Here is a 20,230-nt window from a genome sequence, read left to right on the forward strand (position 1 = left end):
CAACACCTTGAACATAATAAGAATTTATTATTAGTTGAACGGTTTAATGTTTGAACTGAATTGAGGCATAAGACCTGGACTACAGTCCTCTACTGAATCATTTGTGAGATTAATATGAATTTACTCAGCAAACATTGATTGAATCCCTCATATGAATGTAAGGCAAGAGAATTCTATGTAAAATGTTAGCACTAAGAGAGACCCGAGTGCGCCTAAGCCACGCCTTGTATTATAAGTGGCCAGCTGAGCCCAGAGTAGACTAGTATCTTGTCCAGTTGACTAGTCCATCTGTTTTGAAGTGCCACTGGGGTAAGGATGTCAGAAATTTGCAATTATATATCTGCATGACTTCTCCTGTGCCAAGTAGGACTTCTGAGTATGGAAATATAAGTTCTGGGCAATTATGTTATCTTAGATTTGTGTATTTATATATTATAATGATTTTCCAGCAGTCAAGTGTCTTGAGGAAGAGGCAGCTTTTATCTTATTTACACAGGAACCCTGGTGCTAAGTCACTGTATTGGGCAAGGGGAAGGAACAAGAAGGTTGATAGAGCAGGATGAAGAAGAATGCCAAAGTTAGGACCTTGCTTAACTGAAGAAGGTGGCAGAAGCAGGGAGATAAAAAGAGCAAGGGATATAACTTCCTTTTATTTATACAAATAAATAAAGTATCTTTCCCACAGCAGTATGATCTGTGCATGTTTTAGTTGTTGATTGCAGATGGGATTTGAGTTTTGATACAACACTGCCATGTTTCTCAAAACCATCTGCAGTTCTGAGAAATGGATTTAAATCACCCATTTCCCAAGGTCTATTTCAGTGATGCAATATCTTGGTTACAACTACAAGGTGTAGTAAGTAAGGAGGTTCCAGATATGACAAATGTTGCTGCCGTATTTATTGGTCACTGTTCTCAATTCTATTCTGGGGCTCTTCTCTCACCGAAAGACATAAGGCCCATACACAGGACTGTTTCTGGGATATGAAGAATTGGAAGGAAATGGCTGTTTGTTTGTTATTGTTTCTGACAAGAAATCAGAGCCTTGTGTTTTCATTTCTCTTTTCTACCCTAAAACATTTCACCTCAAAAATCATTCATTCATTATGGTACAATGATCAGAGCCTAGATTTGGAGTCAGGGGCCCCAACTTCTAGCTACTTGCTTGTTTGTGATCTAGGGGCAAGTTACTAAACCTATGAATCCCTCCCATTTATAGAAATTCCCTCCCACTAAGATCTTAGGGACTTCAACCTCAATGTGAAGGTTAAAATAAGTTTTGTTTTGTTTTGTTTTGTTTTGTTGAGACAGAGTTTCACTGTTGTTGCCCAGGCTGGAGTGCAATGGTGCGATCTTGGCCCACTGCAACCTCCGCCTCCCAGGTTCAAGCGATTCTCCTGCCTCAGCCTCCTGAGTAGCTGGGATTACAGGCATGTACCACCACGCCCAGCTAATTTTGTTTTTTAGTAGAGACATGGTTTCTCCATGTTGGTCAGGCTGGTCTCAAATTCCCGACCTCAGGTGATCCACCTGCCTCGGTTTCCCAAAGTGCTGGGATTACAGGCATTGAGCCACTGTGCCTGGCCAAGTTGTTTTAATGGCACAACTTCACATTCTTTGGGTAGAGGGTCTACTGGATCTCTAGCTCCCATCCCTACTCCCCAGAAAGCAAACTACGTGGACTGTCATTTAGTCCACCTAAGCACAGGCAGGTGAACCTAGCAGCAGCCCTTTTCTTTGGTTTTGAAAAGAGTATTCTAACAGGAAATTTCTTTTTCTCATCAGGTAAGGAGAGCTGCTTTGAGAGGATTGTGTCAAGGTTTGGAAAGAAAGTCACATATGTAGTGATTGGAGATGGACGAGATGAAGAAATTGCAGCCAAACAGGTAACCATGGTAAAGAAAAATATTCTATGTGGTTGTACATCAAGTAATTAGAAAAAATGAGAAAAACTACAAAATCTTAGCAATCTATTATGCATTTATAGTATCTTCTCTTTCTTCCTCTCCCATTTTTCTTTAAAGAAAAAGAGGGTCTTTTTTTTCTCCAGATGGAGTTTTTCCTTTTAAGTTTTAGATCCATCCCTTCCTTTTCCTCCCTGTCACTCAAGAATCTTAAAATCTTTAAGCCGTTCTACAGGGATCCCATCATTCAACCTGAGATGTGCCCCATCTTCCATCTTCAAAGACAGTGCCTTCTCAAGCATCAGACTTGACTGCAAAAAGGCTAATCTTTCTTTCTTTTCCATTATTCAAGTTCTCAGACAGTACAACCAATAGCTCTTTCTGTAGAGAACGTCTTTCCTGCCTTTGAGCCCTGGAAAGATTGCTCTGATGTTAACCCCATCACTATACAGGTCCCAACTTCAGGTCACCCCTTATTTATTTATTTATTTATTTATTTATTTATTTATTTTCTTTTTTTGAGACGGAGTCTCACTCTGTCACCCAGGCTGGAGTGCAGTGGCATGACCTCGGCTCACTGCAACCTCCGCCTCCTGGATTCAAGCAATTCTCCTTCCTCAGCCTCCCAAGTAGCTGGGACTATAGGCACCTGCCACCATGCCCAACTAATTTTTGTGTTTTTAGTAGAGACAGGGTTTCCCATATTGGCCAGGCTAGTCTCGAACTCCTGACTTTCTGATCCACCTGCCTCGGCCTCCCAGAGTGCTGGGATTACAGCCTTGAGCCACCACGCCCAACCCAGGTCACCCCTTCTTGATATACGAAACAGTAGATGAAAGAGTCTTGGCTATAGAACCTAAAATCCCATCTGTGTATCAGCTATGTGACTTTGAACAATTATCCTCATCTGCTAAATGGATCTGTAGAAGTTCTTTCCCTCCCTACCCCAATTTATTTTCTTCCAGCAACTCTATTTCTTAGACCTGGAGGCATTGGGTTGCCAGCTAGAACCAACTGCCCTGATACTCTTCATCCAGTTAAGTAGAAATCTTAGCAACTATAATAAAGTATGAGATTGGTAATCAGTCGGCATTATTATCTCATGTTTCCGTTTGCTACTTTATGTAGCAATTCAGGGATCCTTATTTTTTCGCATATGTTATGAAGCTTTAATTCTAATGTGCTTCTTGTTGCCCTCTTTGGGAAAGACACTAGTGGGTGTACGCATCAGTGTTTCCTGGTCTGAAGAATGGTATGGGGGAGAGAAAGAACAGTTCAAGTCATCAGCAGAGTTGGTAACTCTGACAATGTCTAGAATCATCTACAATAGAATACACCGTTGTGGCTGGGCACAGTGGCTCACGCCGATAATCCTAACACTTGGGGAGGCCGAGGCAGGCAAATCACCTGAGGTCAGGAGTTAGAAACTAGCCTGGCCAACATGATGAAATCCCGTCTCTACTAAAAATATAAAAATTAGCCGGGCATGGTGGTGCATTCCTGTAATCCCCGCTACTCGGGAGGCTGAGGCACGAGAATTGCTTGAACCCTGAAGGCGGAGGTTGCAGTGAGCCGAGATTGTGCCACCGCACTCCAGCCTCAGCAGCAGAGCAAGACTCTGTCTCAGAAAAACAAACAAAAAAAGTATATACCGACTGGAAAATGCTTACCACTTTATCCAGTTCAAGCTATACTCTGTGAAGGATCTTTTCTGCAGCCTTTCTGACAGAAGTCTCTTTAGTCCTTGCTTGAATATGCCCAAGGATGAGGGCATTGGTTCCCAGTAGCCTGTTCCACTGAGGGGTCAACCAAACTGTTAGGGTGTTCCCCCTTCTACTGAGCAAAAATTTCTCTACCTTCATATACTAGGCTGGCATTCTTTTTTTTGTTTTTTGTTTTTTGTTTTTGAGATAGAGTCTCGCTCCATTGCCCAGGCTGGAGTGCAGTGGTATGATCTTGGCTCACTTCAGCCTCCGCCTCTGGCCTCAGCCTCCCAAGTAGCTGGGACTATAGGTGCACACCACCACTCCCAGCTAATTTTTATATTTTCAGTAGAGACAGTGTTTTGCCATGTTGGCCAGGCTGGTCTCAAACTCCTGACCTCAAGTGATCCACCCACCTTAGCCTCCCAAAGTGCTGGGATTGCAGGCATGAGCCACTGCACCTGGCCTCTAGTCTGGCATTCTTGAACATAACAAATCGGTTTCCTCTTCTGCATGTTAATAGCCTTTTAAATATTATGTGTGAGCAGCTGGCTTAAAAAACAACTTGGGTATATGCCAAAACAACTGTGTTCTAGGACCTCAATATTCTGAGTAATTTGGAACCAGTTTCAACTAGATGATAGGAACGTTAATCTCCTCAGCTTCATAGAACATGGTTTCCAACACTTGGGTTTATCAAAGCCCTCCTTTAAAATATGGCCTCCACATGAGAATCACTTAAACCTGGGAGTGGAGGTTGCAGTGAGCCAAGGTAGCACCACTGCACCCCAGCCTGGGCAAAAGAGCGAGACTCTGTCTCAAAAAATATAAAAAATAAATTTAACTTAATTTAAAAATATGGCCTCCAGGCACAGTGGCTCATGCCTGTAATCGCTAGCTCTTTGGGAGGCCAAGGTGGGAGGACTGCTTGAGCCCAGGAGTTCAAGACCAGCCTGGACAATATAGTGAGGCTTCATCTCTGCAAGAAATAAAGTATTAGCCAGGTGTAGTGGCACATGCCTTTGGTCCCAGCTACTTGGGAGGCTGAGGTGGGAGGATCACTTGAGCTCAGGGGGTCAAGGCTGCAGTGAGCCATGTTCATACCACTACACTCCAGCCTGGGTGACAGAATGAGACCCTGTCTCAAAATAAAAAGTAAAATATGGCCTCCAGAACAGCACACAGTATTCTGGACGTGATTCTGACTACATAATATAATGAGATTATTATTTCCCAGATCTGTACATTCTCCGTCTTGGACATAGATAAGATTTAGGTCTTGTAGTTCTGAAACTTACAAGAAATTAACCATCCATAAGACAATATAATCTTATATCAAATACTAATTTTTCACCTGGGCCATTTTATTTGATCCTTAAGACCCTGTATGATAACTGGAATGCCTGTAGTTCCAGCTACTCAGGATGCTGGGGTAAGAGGATTGCTTGAGCCCAGATTCAAGGCCACAGTAAGCTATAATCACACCACTGCCCTTCAGCCTGGGTGACACAGCAAGACCCTGTCTTCAAAATAATAGCTAGAACAGGTAATCTCTCAAAAGCACAAAGTACCACTGAAACTTATTAAAAATTTCTCACATTTATAAAGTGTGCAATGTACAAGGTCCTTATACATATGACTATTTGATCATTATTACCGCCCTGTGAGGCAGGGATAGATAGGGTTACCATATACCTTGGGGAGAGGTGTGCTAAGGAAAGAGTATGGGCAAATATTTAATATAAGCTCTCAGAAGAAGTTGGATTAACCAGCTATCCCCACTCTCTTTCCAGCACAACATGCCTTTCTGGAGGATCACAAACCACGGAGACCTTGTATCCCTTCACCAGGCTTTAGAGCTTGATTTTCTCTAAGAACTGGAATGAGGAGCCTTCCCCTTGAGCTCCTTTTCACTCCTGAAGGGAGCTGGAGACTGGAACCAACTGAGAACTTTCTCTGTCTCTCTGTCTCTCTCTCTCTCCCTCTCTCTCTGTCTCTCTCTGTCTCTTCCTCTCTCTCTGTCTCTCCCTCTCTCTCTCTCTGTCTCTCCCTCCCTCCTTCCCTTTCTCTGTCTGTCTTTATCCATGGAATGCTGGCGAGAACACAATCAGAACCAACAGCTGCAATTTTTGCTAAGAGTGAGCTGCAGCCCCGTGTTCATCTCCATACAGAAGCAGGAGACAGTTGGATAGACAGAACAATGGACTCACTGCAGCTACAGTGCTTTTAATTCTTCTGTGTTTTGTTTTGGTTTTTTTGTTTTTTGTTTTTTGTTTGTTTTTGTTTTTTTTTTCAAAAAATGAAAAAGAAAAGGAAATTCCTGGGGCAGAGTTGCACTCTTAGTCCATGACAAGATTGAGAATTACTCATAACTTGTGGTGATCAGATAAATGCAGCAGACTTTTATGATAACATCTCTTGCAGTCTTAGAGTCTCCTTAGCTTAGAATCTCACTTATTTCCAGCGAATGTGTATGTTATTTTTATAGGTAAGGGTCTGATCTCTGACACAGGTTTCCACCACTTTCTTTTTCTAGCAAGAAAGTGTGTAAAGTCTTGAAAATAGTAATTGAAATATCTAAAATACCTCTCTGTGGCAGTAGCACCTCTGTAGCTGCTCCAGTGGTCTGCTCTCTAGGACGATTCCTTTCCTGTTCTTCCATCTCCTAGCTGGTGAACTGTGGGGCACTGAACACTGAGTAACTTTAAACTTTGGCATTTCCCATCTAGAAGCCTTAGTCTTCTTTCCAGTCCCTTTTCCCTTTAGTCAAATGGCACAACCCTAAAAACTCTTTCAGCTTGACTCTCATTCAGACTGTATCCCAGGAGGCTTAGCTTCCAAACTGGAGAGAAGGAACTAAAGTGTCTTATGAATTGCAGCTTCTTTGGCTCTTGAGACCGAAAGGTTCTACCTGTTCCTCCCGCAGAGAAGTACCCATTTCCCATCAGATGCTCGCCCCTGCAGTTTCTTCCTTCTTAGTCATCATAATGCTAGTTTCTTACCCCTTTCCTGCCCTCTGCACCTCATGTCCACCTCCAGGCAGCTCTGGCCAGTCCCCAGGTATTAGACCCAAGAATTCAAATGAAATCTAAAAACATGCTTATAACTACATGTTGGCCAAAACTGCCAATGTATTTGACTTCCTTTGTGGAAGCCCTAAGCCATATGAAGGATGTCCCAGGTATATATTTATCCAGATCTCTGCCTGAAACTGAAGAGCAGATTGCTGTATTTAAATTTTCCCATGGAAAACCCTGCTTCTCAAATCCCATTCGAAAGTAGGAAGCCAGAAAGACTTTGCTGATTGTGGGGGGAGGGGAGGTACAGACAGGGTTTCACTTTGTTGCCAAGGCTGGTCTCGAACACCTGGCCTCAAGCGACCCTCCCACCTTGGCCTCTCAAAGTGTTGAGATTATAGGCATGAGCCACTGCGCTCAGCCAGACTTTCCTGATTTAAATGAGAGTGCTGCATCATTCCCTACTTCATGGCCCAAAACTTAATCCTGGGCCAAATGCAGGAGCATCTCTCGACCTCTGGGCAGATTGGTGGGTGCCCAGGCACTAGTCACAGCCTTCCAGCCCAGCCATGATTGTTGGATGCCCCATCCCTCCAAGAGCAATTTGGGCATCTGCTCAGGCAGGATAAAATTCCCTAGAGCTGAGGAAGTTCAGCCTTTCCCAGGCTGCAAAGAGACAGATGATACAAGCACCTCAGATTGAGATGCAGGATTGGTCCGCAGAAGGAGGCATCGTTGACCAACCCCAGCTATAATTGCTTGTCGCCAGAGACTCTGCATCCCCATTTCCAAAGATGTTGCAGCACAAGGGCAAGATTCCTTTCAATGCCAGGCCACCCAGATAGCAACAGAGAGAGGCTGGTATACACATTCCTTCAGAACTCATTGAAAAGTGCTCATGACTCACGATTTAAAGGAGTAAGTTTTTGCTGAGTAGCTGAAGTCAGTGCTCCTTTACTTGGCTGCCTCTTTGGCCTTGTTTCCTGTGGGGTTGGGAGGAGGGAGATGTAGTGTGAGGTAGGCCTTCCCTTGGTCTGTATTCAGCATAGTTCCTTAGATGCTGCTCTGCCTTGTTTGATGGTTGATCTTAGGAAGCTCTACTCTGAAGCCTCAAACCCTCCCCCTAATGCAGTATAGCTGTTGAGTTTTTGTCCTGGACAAAGGCCACAGCTGTTGTGCTGCGCTTCAGGTTTTTGAGGCTGCGGAGTGGTACCCCCACCATGCACACAAGCACACACACAGATACTTCCCTCTCCACCCTTATGGGAGCTCTTTATTTTAGAATATAACTTGGACTCACTTTTATCAATGGCTTTTTTCCTCTTGCTCTGACTTCCTAGCTTAGCTCTTTCCAAAAATAACTTGAACTTGACCAAGAGAGGTAAGGAGGCTGAGCAGAGCAGTCTCTGCTCATTCCTGGTTGTTGCCATCCTCATTTAGATGGAAGAGAAAAGAGGAGCTTCTTGGCTTTTTGCCAAAATGAATTGTCCAGGGAACACGGTGCTGTCTGTAATTACCCTGCCTTTTTCTCCACCCCAATACAAAAATCTGGAAAGGAAAATAAGTAGGTAGGATTAAGAGCTGTTGGAAGTAGAGGGCCAAAGGACACTGTGAGTCCATTCATCAAGGGGAAGGCCCTCTTCATTAGAGTCCTCATGAAATTAGCCAAATGATGAGTCCTTCCCCAGCTGGGCATGGTGGGTTCTCTTTTTTTTTTTTTTTTTTTTTTTTTTTTTTGAGATGGAGTCTCGCTCTGTCACCCAGGCTGGAGTGCAGTGGCATGATCTCTCGGCTCACTGCAACCTCCGCCTCCCAGGTTCAAGCGATTCTCCTACCTCAGCCTCCTGAGTAGCTGAGATTACAGGCACCCACCACCACACCCAGCTAATTTTTGTATTTTTAGTAGAGACGGGGTTTCACCATGTTGACCAGGCTGTTCTCAAAACTCCTGACCTCAGGTGATCTGCTCACCTCGGCCTCCCAAAGTGCTGGGATTATAGGCATGAGCCACTGCGCCCAGCCAGGCACTGTGGGTTCCACAAGATGGGTCTGTAATGTCACGGTGAGGGCTCTCTCTAGTAGGTCTGGAGTGAGGTGTGTCTTGGGTTGAGGAGGTGGCTTGACTTTCGAATGTAAAACTGACTGTGCCTTAGCATCACCCTGTCCAGTGCCCCTGGGGCAGCTGGTAGTGTCCAGAAGAATGGACACCTGCTCCAGATTTAGATGCCTATCTGGGCTTTTGTTTGATTTGGGGTGTTCCTGTCTAGTGTAAAGCTAGTGAGTTGTCCCAAGAGACTGATGCCACAGCTTGTTCGCAGTTTACACAAACTCAGCTTTAAAGCTCCAAATAGAATCTGATTGACAAACTCTAGCTGCAGCATGTGGAGCTTCTAGATGTTTACTACCTTGAATGATTGTCAGTGTCACTGAACCACGGGGGAGAGGAGTATGGGGTAGAGCAATGGTCTAGGCTAACAAGTGGTGAGCTTAGGGTCTTCCTCTGACTCCTTACTCCTCAAGGAGGCAGTTAGGGTCCCTCTTAAGCAGGCTTCTATTTCTTACCACTAAATTGGTTTCCTTTTTCATCCAGAAGTTAGAACTCCCCAGATATTCACACTATAGGGTCTGAATTCCGAGATTCTAAAATATCTTAAACCATAAGAGAGAAAATGTAGTGCTGCCCCGGCCCCAGTCAGCAGGCCATCTTTCCCTTCCTCTCCTGAGTCAGACAGCTCTGGCAAGCAAGGCTCCTTGGCTAGTTCCTAATGCACTGACAGGAGCCCTCCCATTAAGGACGACTTCTACTCAAAATGCGACTCTCCCTCTGGACTTCAGGTGCCTCTGTTAGCAGGAAAAGGCATTGATCGGATTGGATATATTTATGTGACTGCGGGCATTTGTGGCTGTAGAATCCGTGACCATAATGTTATATGTAATGGGAACTATCTTATAAACTTGAAAAAATAAAGTTTTTATTTTCTATAGTTTGCTCCTGTGTCTTTTCTGAATAGGATCAGCATAGTTGCCCAGCTATGTGGGGTCCTAATTAGGGCTTCATAAAAATTCTAAAGAGTTCATTAGAAAGATGTCACCCTTTCAGTAACTGGGTCATTTCACCAAAAAAGTAAAAACAAACCATTTGGTATAAATATACATGGGAAATTATTTTACAGTAATTTGCATGGGAGCATGTATTGTTTCTAAAATATATTTTGCTTTTAAAGTTTAGAACTGGAGTGAGAAAAGATTTCACTCGCTGCCAAATGTGCTGAAATTTAATTATTAAGGAGAGAAATCAGTACCTTGCCGCGCTGCACTTAAACCACAAAAGCGATAAAACTAGCAAACTGATATCAGACCTCATTTGATTTGCCCTGATTTCATGTCACATCAACTACTTATTCTCATTTCATTTCTCTGATTTGGGTCTGGCTGCATCCCTCTGGTCTGGAAAACAGTCACGAAGCCTTTCTGCCTTTTAGTCAATGAAGGAAAACAGAATTGGGTTCTAGCTTCCAAGTACCATAAATGCCAGACTATAAGATGTATTTCTCCAAAAATTCCCCAGAAAAGAGGAAGTTGCCTATTTTAGTAATTAAATGTTTTCCTCATTAGGTGCACATTAGTTGAAGCAAACCCGTTAGCTGCTATATCCTTACTCAGTTATAAGTACAAATATTAGAAGTATTGATTTCCAAGCACAGAGGAGATAAACATCTCCATCTCTTCCTGCAATTTCAGGTGTGTGTGTATGTTTACATGTATTCAATTAGAAGAATGGTCCTTTGTTCTAAGATTGGTACGTCCTTTTATGAGATGATGAAAATAAATGGTGGTAGTTTGTTGTTGTTGTTGTTGTTTTCAGACGGAGTTTTGCTTTTGTTGCGCAGACTGGAGTCCAATGCCACGATGTTGGCTGACCGCAACCTCTGCCTCCCGGGTTCAGGCAATTCTCCTGCCTCAGCCTCCCGAGTAGCTGGGATTACAGGCATGCGCCACCACGCCTGGCTAATTTTGTATTTTTAGTAGAGATGGCGTTTCTCCATGTTGGTCAGGCTGGTCACGATCTCCCAACCTCAGGTGATCCACCCGCCTTGGCCTCCCAAAGTACTGGGATTACAGGTGTGGGCCACCATGCCCAGCCAAATGGTGGTAGTCTTTAATGCCCTTTCTTTGTTAAAATTAAGTTTCAACCATGTTGGCCATTTTATAGGTACATGATATTCAAAAGTCTGAAAATCACTAGACAGGATGATCTGCAGGATCCTTTCTGCCTCTACCCATTGCTTGTATGTAAAAGTCACTAGCATCGTCTTCCCAGATCCTCTTCCTGCTCCCACCCTTCATCTCTGGGTCATCTTTAGCTCCAGGCCAACAGAGTGGTTACAAGTGCTTCTTCATCCTGTGGAATTCTGTTTGCATCATTCCTTCCGTCACAGTGGTTCAAGCTACCAGTGACTCCAGGTTCTGCTCCTTCTCATGACATTTATAGGCCACCCCCAAGTCACTGCTAACCAGCTTACCCGTTTTGCAGGAAGGCCTTCCCCAGCCATTCTATATAAAGTTGTAATTCCCACCCCCAACACACAAACACCTACTCTCTCTCCCTATCCCTTTCCCTTTTTCTTTCAGCACTTAACACTATCTGATATACTAAATGTTTTACTTATCCTGGTTTTTGTGTCTCCACCAGAATAGTAACAGAGCTGAGACTATCCTGGATCCCATCACAGCAGTGACTGGAACCTTTTCTTCTCTATCTCAAGAGATTTTTCTGTCCCTTGTTTCTCCAAACCACAGACCTCCTAGAACAGCAAAAGGTTCCACTTCCCCAGCACCATCACCCACCACATTCGCATCCCCTAAGGCACCTCATTACTTAACGTCTCAGAGGTCCCAGCAAGACCTTTCTTCACCAGGCTCCTATATTCACTTCCTGGCCCTAAATGTGTTTGTGGCCACTCCTGCTGGACCCAGCAGCAGAGCTGGTGGTGAAGAGGGATGCACTAAGCCCAGATCTGGATTCTTATCTCCAGCTGAGCTGTCAACCCCATGCTGGCTCACCAGCTCCTGAAACTTCAAACACGAGGTTGAGAAGCCCCACCTAAGCCAGACCTCTCTGTTCATGGACCCTGACTAATTTTGAGAGGTAGATTTTATGCCCCTGACCTCTTCCAGTTCAGGCTCTGAACTCCATAAGAGATTTCATTCGATGACACAGACTAGGTTGGAGGATTTCATGAGGCTTTAATCATAACCTAGTAATACTGTTAAAAACAACACGTCTGACACTTGCGGACACCCACAGGGACACACATTCTCTTCCTCTCACACAGACTCTGAGGTAGGAGGTACACTGGCTAAGGAATAAAAAATACTCAGTGGTTGTACAAGGCTCAGACCAGGCTCCCAAGGCTCTCGGTTGAAAAGCAGCCCCTTGAGAGCAGGAGCAGAGGCCAGGCCAGCTTCACTGAGATCCCAGAGGTTCTAACTGGGGCCACCAAGAGTTGGGCATCCCTGGCTTCTGGCATTTGAGATCTAACCCAGGACTGGTTGGTTCAAGTAGGGGATGAAGCTGGGGTGGTAGCTGGTCTTGTTCCAGGTTGCAAGGACAGAATGATGTTCCTGGCATATAAACTGCTCTCCACGAAGATTTCTTTCATGAATTGAAGGAATGGTGTGGGGGAGGGGAGGAAGAATTCTAGAGGACAGCCCCTGTGGCCTTCTAGCCCAGGATAGGGGAGCTAAGGGGTGGGGCAGCACCTATACCAGTCATTTTAGAAGTGGCCAGGGAGGTGGAAGTTTTGGGGCACCAGCTATACCAATGGCAGGGGGAAAAGAAAAGGTAGTCTTCTTTCCTCCCAAAGTGTCTTGTACATAATTGGGGCTCTTGACCCTGCAGGGCCCAGCCTTTCTCATCTTGTTCACTGTGAACTCCTTTAAGGCAGGCCTCTGCCCCATTCAGCACCATCCCTGGTGCCCGGCCCAGCACAGGCGTCCCATTATTGCTGAGTGCATGGAGGCCACAGCAGCATCATTAGCTTATCCTCACCTGCCTTCTGCCAGCAGAGTCACTCTCCATCTCTGCCAGCTGGGTCTGATCCTGCTTCAAAGGACGCCATTCACCTCTCCCTTCACTGGCGAAGCAGCCTCATCCTTAGCCTTGGGGAAAAAGTTCTGTGCTAACCGTGTCATGCGCCTGTTCTGAGGCAGCTGATACTCCTCTGGGGAAAGCAGACTCCGGGGCCCGTCTACCTGGTCAGGGTCGGGCTTCCAGCAGCAGCTAGGGTGCAGCCAGCGGTAGTACACAAGCCGCAGAGCCAGGCCCAGAAAGAAGCAGCCGCAGCCCACAGGCAGCCACAGCTGCAGGGGAATCCCGCTGGGCAGCCAGGAGCTATGAGTCATCCAGGTGACCACCAGGAGAATGCTGTCAGTCAGGAGGAAGGCGAAGTGGATGGTGGCCCGGCCTAGGGTATGGCCCTCAGCCACGTTGAACCAGGAGAAATAGAGGATGGTGGCCACCGTCACCCGGTACAGCCACTCGGAGCTGGGGTCCGGCATAAAGTCTGTGCCCTGAAGCCAGACCCAGAGCAGCAGTACCAGCCACAGGCCCAGGAAGTGCAGGGCCACATAGCTGGGGAAGAGGGCTGAGAACAGGGCCACAGCCAGGACTCGGGGCCACAGCAGCAGCAGGTTCCACAGGAAGTAGATCACGGAGGAACCCAGGCCCAGGAGGGGCTTGGAGGGGAGGCAGGTGCGCAAGGCCCGGTGGTAGTCGAGCAGTGCCCACGAGATGCCCAGGAAGGACGTGCAGATGCCAAACCCTGCAAAGAGTAGGCCAGAATCATGAGTCCTGGGCATTCCCCAGGGGTCGCAGGTACCGTGGGGCCCCTCCCAGCAACCCTGGAGTAGGTATCAGAATTCCTCATTTGCTGAAAGCAAATCTGCAGCTGGAGAAGAGCCAGCGAGTTCCCATAACCAAAAGCAAAGCTCTGACTCCTAATATAGAGCCTGCCCCTCACCACAGTGCTTTGCTGCGCAGGTGGTATTTGTCAAAGGTGAGAGGGTGTGACTTCTGGCCCACCCAGCACTCAGCACCCCTGGGCCTTGGCTGCACCCTGGGCATCTTCCAGGGCCCCATAACCCTTTCTTTCTGGGAAGAACACAAGCCTTTCTTGTGTCTGAAAATCAACAGCCTCAATTCCCTCTTTCTTAGTCTCAAAAAGGGAGTAGAAAATCCCCTGGGGTGGCCACAGGCTCTGGCTAAAGCTGCCCTCAGGGCCAGGAGAGATGTCCCTGCTATGTGGACAGAAAGTCTCCCCACTTCCCTCCCCTCTCCTCCAAGACCAGAGGCCATCAGACTGACCCCTAGTCTTGATTTTCCAAGATCCAGAAGTTTACAACAGGGGTCCTAGGGTCCTATCCCACCTCCTGGCTGCCAGTCCTGGAGCAGAGGCACGAGGGCCTCCAGGGAGGGACGGAAGTGGCACCAGCACGTCTCCCGACTGCTTCCTCCCCTGTTCCTGTCCACCGCAGTCATTCGACAGATGTTTACTGGGAATCTATTAGGTGCCCAGAACCCACTCCTAGCCTGGAAACAGATCTGTGCCCATTAGCCTCGCCCAGGTCTCAGCAGGGCTGATGTTTTTCCAGTTTGCCCAGCATGCCACCTTCCGTGACCTTGACAAGCTCTGCCCAGGCTGTTCGGTAGCCAGAAGCACATGCCCCACTTCCCCGGCCTACTCCTCCATTACCCCACAGGCCCCAGCTTGAAGAGCCCCTGGAGTCACCCACCCTGGCCCCACGCCACCCACTCAGCTGTGTCAGGTATCCCTGTCACATGCCACCCACCTCTGTCTGGAGTCTCATCACACAGTAATTATCTATTTCCTTATCTCTGAGCTCCTCCAGGGTAGAAAACAGACTCTGCTCACTTGGGATCCCCCAGCAGCCCAGTACCTGGCACATAACAGCAGCGAAAGAGATGTTTGCTAAATAAAAAGTAGGGAAAATCTGTCTTTCCCCCTTACCCCCTGCCACACTCGCAGTGCAGACTGTCTGCACTTGGCCCTGGTTCTAGACACCCCCAACCCTCAACAGACAAAAACACGTGCCCAGTGAGTGCCCAGTGACCCAGGGCAAGTCACTCACCTTTCTGCACCTCTCTAAAAATGGAGATCAATATAGCACAGACCTACAGGGCTGCTGTGAACTTCAGCAATGATGACTGTAAGTGCTTCCCACAGGGCCCGGCTAATAGCTGGCCCTCGATTGTGACAACCGCTATTATTGTTTTTTCAATCAATACATAGACTAGCAAGACGAAAGGGCCCTTGGAGATCGAATCCAACCTCCATCTTGCACAGGAAGGCTCTCCGGGTCACACAGCGAGTGACGGCAGAGTGAGGACTCCTTCCTTGAGAGACTGTGGCATTTATGGCAGGGGTGGAGGAAGGCAAAGGGGAAGGCTTGGACCCTGAATTGGATGTGAGTCGGGGCCCTATTCAGCTTGGCCACTGTCTGGGTCTGTGAAAATGGGCAAGTCACTTTCCTTTTATGGACAAAAACCCTCCCAAAGCTCCTCACTATAAACTTCACCCTTGCTTAGGGGGCCCTGTGAGCCTCCGCCACCTGCCTCTCCCTTTTCCAGTCACTCAGCACGTTGTACCCTAGCTACTTGTTTTAGTCTATTACCCTGGCAGGGCAGGGGCTGGGTTCATCTTGTTCACTGCTGTGTCCCCAGCACAGTAACAGGCACAGAAGAGATGCGCAATGAAAACCTGACTGGATGAAGGCATTCAATATATTGTTTCTTGTTTCTTTTTTAAAATTTTGAAGAGATGAGGTCTCACTATGTTACCCAGGATGGTCTCCAACTCTGGCCTCAAGCCACCTGTGCACCTTGGCCTCCCAACGTATTAAATTGTTTCTTAACTAAAAAATTACCTACGCTGCATCAGGCACCTTACACACTTTATTATCTTCGAAATTATAAAAATTACAATTAAGACTTCTGGGCCAGGCACAATGGCCAACACCTGTAATCCCAGCCCTTAGGAGGCTGAGGTAGCAGGTTACTTGAGCTCAGGAGTTCAAGACCAGCCTGGGTAACAAAGTGGGACCTCGTCTCTACAAAAAAAAAAAAAAAAAAAAAGAAAGAAAAATTAGCCAGCATGGTGACATACACCTGTAGTCCCAGCTACTCAGGAGGCTGAGACAGGAGGATCACCTGAGCCTGGGAGGTTGAGGCTGCAGTGAACCATGATCAGGCCGCTGTAATCCACTATGGGCGATGACAGAGTAAGACTGTACCAGGAACTTGTGTACCAGGAAATGGGCTTTCTTTGCATCACCTCACTCAATCCTTTCATCAACCTTATGAGGCAGAAGGATTTAAGTCCATTTTTCAAATGAGAACGAACATACTCAGAGAGGTCAAGGCATTTGTCCAAACTCAAACAGCTACAGAGTGACTTTAGGTCTCAAGCCAGATCTGCCTGACTAAAGCCTGTTCTCCTGTTTTCTAAGCAGCCTCTATAAAAGAATAAAAACAGTTCCGACATTTGAGAGAGACCCCCCCAAGCCACGACAGGGGGGCCAGCCACTGGCCTTCACTCACACTGGTAGTACTCAGCCCGGCCACTCTGCAGCATGATGGCCAGCACCAGCGTGAGCTGTGGTGTCGTCTCCAAGAAGGTCTCGAAGAGCCGCAGCATGCTGATGTCCAGGGAGAGGAAGTCAGCGTAGGCCAAGTCAAACTCAGAGGGCTCCTCCTGCTGCCACACCAGCAGCCCCTGGCGCAGCTCCTGCATGCACCTAGGCACCATACACAAATGTCCCGAGGGCCAGGTTAGTGTCCTGTGAATTCCTCAGCCTCCCACCCATCTAATGAATGGACACAGGCCCCAATCCATGGGGCCTCCTCGCATCCATGCTATGGGACCGTCGGCCATGTCCTAACCTTACTGAACTTGTTTCATCTGGAAAATGGGGATCGAGGCTGGGCGCGGTGGCTCACGCCTCTAATTCCAGCACTTTGGGAGGCCAAGGTGGGCTGATCACAAGGGCAGGAGATCGAGACCATCCTGGCTAACACGGTGAAATCCCGTCTCTACTAAAAAATACAAAAAACTAGCCGGGCGAGGTGGCGAGCGCCTGTAGTCCCAGCTACTCAGGAGGCTGAGGCAGGAGAATGGCGTGAACCTGGGAGGCGGAGCTTGCAGTGAGCCAAGATCCCACCACTGCACTCCAGCCTGGGCGACAGAGCGAGACTCCGTCTAAAAAAAAAAAAAAAAAAAAAAAGGGGGATCAATACACCTTCTACTCCGGCTGGCTAAGCACTGTCCTAAGCTCATCACAAACCTTGTCCTGTTTACTTCTCACAAAAGCCCATTTTACAAATGGGGAAACAGGATCAAGAAGCTAATAAGGTCTGGGGGCAGTGGCTCGCGCCTGTAATCCCAACACTTTGGAAGGCCAAGGCAAGAGGATCACTGGAGGCCAGGAGTTTGAGACCACCCTGGGCAACACAGCACACCCCATCTCTACAAAGAATTTTTTTTAATTAGTTGGGCATGGTGGTACAAGCCTGTAGTCCAAGCTACTCAGGAGGCTGACGCAGGAGGATTGTTTGAGTCCAGGAGTTCAAGGCCACTGTGAGCCATGACTGTGCTACTGCACTTCAGCCCAGGCAACAGAGTCCCTTTCTCTTTCTTTTTTTTTTTTTTTGGAGATAGAGTCTGCTTCTGTCGCCTGTCGCCCAGGCTAGATTGCAGTGACACAAACTCGGCTCACTGCAACCTCCACCTCCCAGGTTCAAGCAATTCTCCTGCCTCGGCCTCCGGAATAGCTGGGATGCTGGGATTACAGGCATGCGCCACCACACCTGGCTAATTTTTGTATTTTTAGTACAGATGAGCTTTTGCCATATTTGGCAGGCTGGTCTCGAACTCCTGACCTCAAGTGATCTTGCTTCCCAGACTGCTAGGATTACAGGCATGAGCCACTAAGCCTGATCAGACTCTGCCTCTTTAAAAAAGAAAGCAAACAAAAAATTATAAGCAGCTAATACGTACTGGAATGAGGATTTGGATCCAAACCTGAATTGGAAAGGCATGCTATAAAGTTGCCTGAGGCAGTAGTTCTCAAACTTTAGTGTGCCCAAGATCTCCTGGGATCCTGTGGGCAAGATGACATTTGCCTCTTGAGCACTTCTGGGCACAGGCCAGTTGGAATCAGACTCTGCCTTGCCCCAGCCACACAGGGGAGGGGCTGGAGGAGGGTTAGATTGGAAGGAGGGATCCCATTTAAGAGGCTGGCCCTGAGTGGTTAAGGATGGAGATTGGGGCAGAGTTAAGAGAGTCCAGAGGTTGGACAGACAGGCCTGGGGTACCGAAAGGCATGAAGAGTAAGTGGAGGATGCACCAAAGACCCTCCACCCAGAACTCTGCTCTCAGTTGCCTATTGGGAGGGAACCCCGTTCACTCATTACAAGCTCATTCACCAGACATGTACTGTCACTTCCCCTGGAAGGGCCCAGGAACACACTGAGGAGCAGGCAGGCAGGGCGGACCGGGCTTCTTCCTCAGCGGGAGCCTTTGCCTGTGGCCCCCCAGTGACCTGGCAGAGGCCCCGGCCTCGGCCTATTCACATGCAGGAACAGAGACCCCGTTTCCAAAGCCAAAGCCAGTCCAGTCTGCCTGACTGAAGCTCAGCAGAAATACAGGCAGCGAAGATGCACAGCTCGTGGAGGCCTGCCCAGGACTTAACAACTGCACCCCTTCATGCCCACCCAGGGTTTTCTGATATCTCTACAATCCCTCAGGCAAAACTGCCACATTCAAAGCTCCTCTCCTCCACTCCTGGAGACCCCGTGCAACTTTGTCAAAGCAAGATCTCAAGAGTTTGTAAAAACGGATTCAAGAGCGGATCCTGGCCCTGGCCACCCCCTCCCAACCCACACCACCCTCTGCCCTGACTTCATCGCATGCCTTCGACCCCTGGGTTTGTTTCCCCATCTCTACGAGGCTCCACCAGGTCCAAACAGGAGCAGAATCCACACACATTTTCCAAGACCCAGCCTGTGCCCAACCCTGTTTGGCTCCACAGGCGTGGATGAGTCAGAGGCCATCTCTGCCCTCTTGCTGGGTCTGGGGTGGGAAGCCAAGGTTCAGGGGGAAGAATATAACCAGGCAGACAGGGTGAGAGGCAGCCTCTGTGAGGGACAAGCGCTGTCGTGGGGTCAGGGCTGCTGAAACTCACAGGGAGGCCCAGGTCATCACAAAGCGAGCTGAGGTTGCTGAGTGCTCACTCTGAGCCAGAGCAGTGAACAGTTGTCATTTCACTTCATCTTCACCAAACAGGCAGGCACTATCCCCATCCCAACGGGAACAGCAACCAAACAGCCCCACTGAGAGGTCAGTGCCTTCCCAAGGCCCTGCCCGAGCTGAAACATGGGGTGCTGAACTGAGTCCGCAGCCCCTGCCATTACAGGCCAGGCACTGTGCGAGGCACTTTCTCACTCTTTCGCTCACTCCTCACAATAGGCCTGCCCGTCACACCTGTCTCAGGGTGACTACCGCCTTTCTATAGAGGAGGAAACTGAGGCTCAGAGAAATGCAGAAGTGAGGTGAGAGAGGGCAAAGCCAGAAGTGGATCCCTGAGAGGTCTGACTTCAAAGCCCATGCACCTCCCTTTCTTCCCTCGGCCTCAGTTTCTTCGCCTGTGCCAGGAAAGCTAGGGCTAGGATGAAGGCAGTCTACCCGGATTCCCTTTCCACAAAGGGCTGCACGCTCACCTGTAGGCCAGGCGCCCACAGGACTTGGTTCCCTCTCCCAGTCCCCTTGCCGGCATATGACGTGTCACCTGTACAGGTGACCAGCTGACTCAGGTGCTGAGCTCCGACACTCCTCCCCTCCCGGGGCGAAGCACTCACCTGTACAGGTAACCCAGCTGCAGGAGATGCAGCAGCGCCAGGCAGCGGCGCGGGGGCTGTGACCCATGCAGGCCGGCAGGGTCAGCGCGCAGCCAGAGCCAGCTGAAGAGCTGCAGCGCCACCGAGGCCAGGCCCAACAGCGCCAGCACCAGCGCCGCCCACAGGTAGCGGCCGTCGAGCGCATACTGGACGGCGGCCCACAGGTCTGCGCCCAGGTCGAGCAGGAAGGCGGCGGTGCCCAGCACGCACAGGACCAGGTCCCGAAGGAGGGCGGCGCGGGACGACCAGGGCATGGCCCTCCAGCCTCTGCCCCCTCCTGCTCCTCTGCGGTTGGGGCCTGCCCTCAGGGCCCGGGGTTGCCGAAGCAGGAAGGAGGCGGGCGCAGCCCTCGGGGCGGCTCGGGGCGGGGACCTGCTGGGCGGGACTTCACCGTCCCGCCCCGTCCGGGGAGGAGCGAGGCCCGCGGTGTCCCCGGTCCCCCACCCGAACCCTCCCGTGACCTAAATGCCGCTCGATACTCTGCTCCCACCGCCAGCCCAGGGGTCCCCCGACCCAGCCTAGCCAAGTCCGCTAGGCCTGAAGACTGACTGCCCTTCGCTTCGCAGACTTCAAATGGCCTAGTTTTAAGTTTGAGGCGCCCGGAGGCCCAAGAAAGCGAGAGGGCGGGGAGAC

The 20,230-nt window shown here is 48.7% G+C and overlaps 2 protein-coding genes across 10 annotated transcripts in view; one reads left to right on the top strand and one right to left on the bottom strand.

The window, feature by feature from the left end:
• The window catches only part of LOC105494555 (EYA transcriptional coactivator and phosphatase 3), a 115,624-nt gene extending 109,728 nt beyond the window's left edge, over window positions 1-5,896 (top strand). For 6 of the 9 annotated variants that reach the window (XM_011763070.2, XM_011763076.3, XM_011763074.3 and 3 more), the window contains 2 exons: window positions 1,786-1,886; window positions 2,870-5,896. In XM_011763070.2, coding sequence (XP_011761372.1) covers window positions 1,786-1,886; window positions 2,870-2,977 — 209 coding nt within the window. In that variant the 3' untranslated portion in view covers window positions 2,978-5,896. Of the gene's footprint in view, window positions 1-1,785; window positions 1,896-2,869 lie in introns of all 9 variants that reach the window. The other 3 variants (XM_011763073.2, XM_011763078.3, XM_071097751.1) reach the window with 2 other exon arrangements.
• LOC105494553 (XK related 8) lies at window positions 1,277-19,985 on the bottom strand. The gene is made up of 3 exons (XM_011763067.2): window positions 19,559-19,985; window positions 16,244-16,440; window positions 1,277-13,448 (listed from the first exon to the last, which is right to left on the bottom strand). Exons 1-3 carry the CDS (start codon window positions 19,849-19,851, stop codon window positions 12,733-12,735), a joined length of 1,206 nt encoding a protein of 401 aa, XP_011761369.2. The 5' UTR covers window positions 19,852-19,985; the 3' UTR covers window positions 1,277-12,732.
• Between the last annotated feature and the right edge of the window lie 245 nt (window positions 19,986-20,230).

Source organism: Macaca nemestrina, chromosome 1, assembly GCF_043159975.1.
Source record: "Macaca nemestrina isolate mMacNem1 chromosome 1, mMacNem.hap1, whole genome shotgun sequence".
In the NCBI taxonomy this organism is placed as follows: domain Eukaryota; kingdom Metazoa; phylum Chordata; class Mammalia; order Primates; family Cercopithecidae; genus Macaca; species Macaca nemestrina.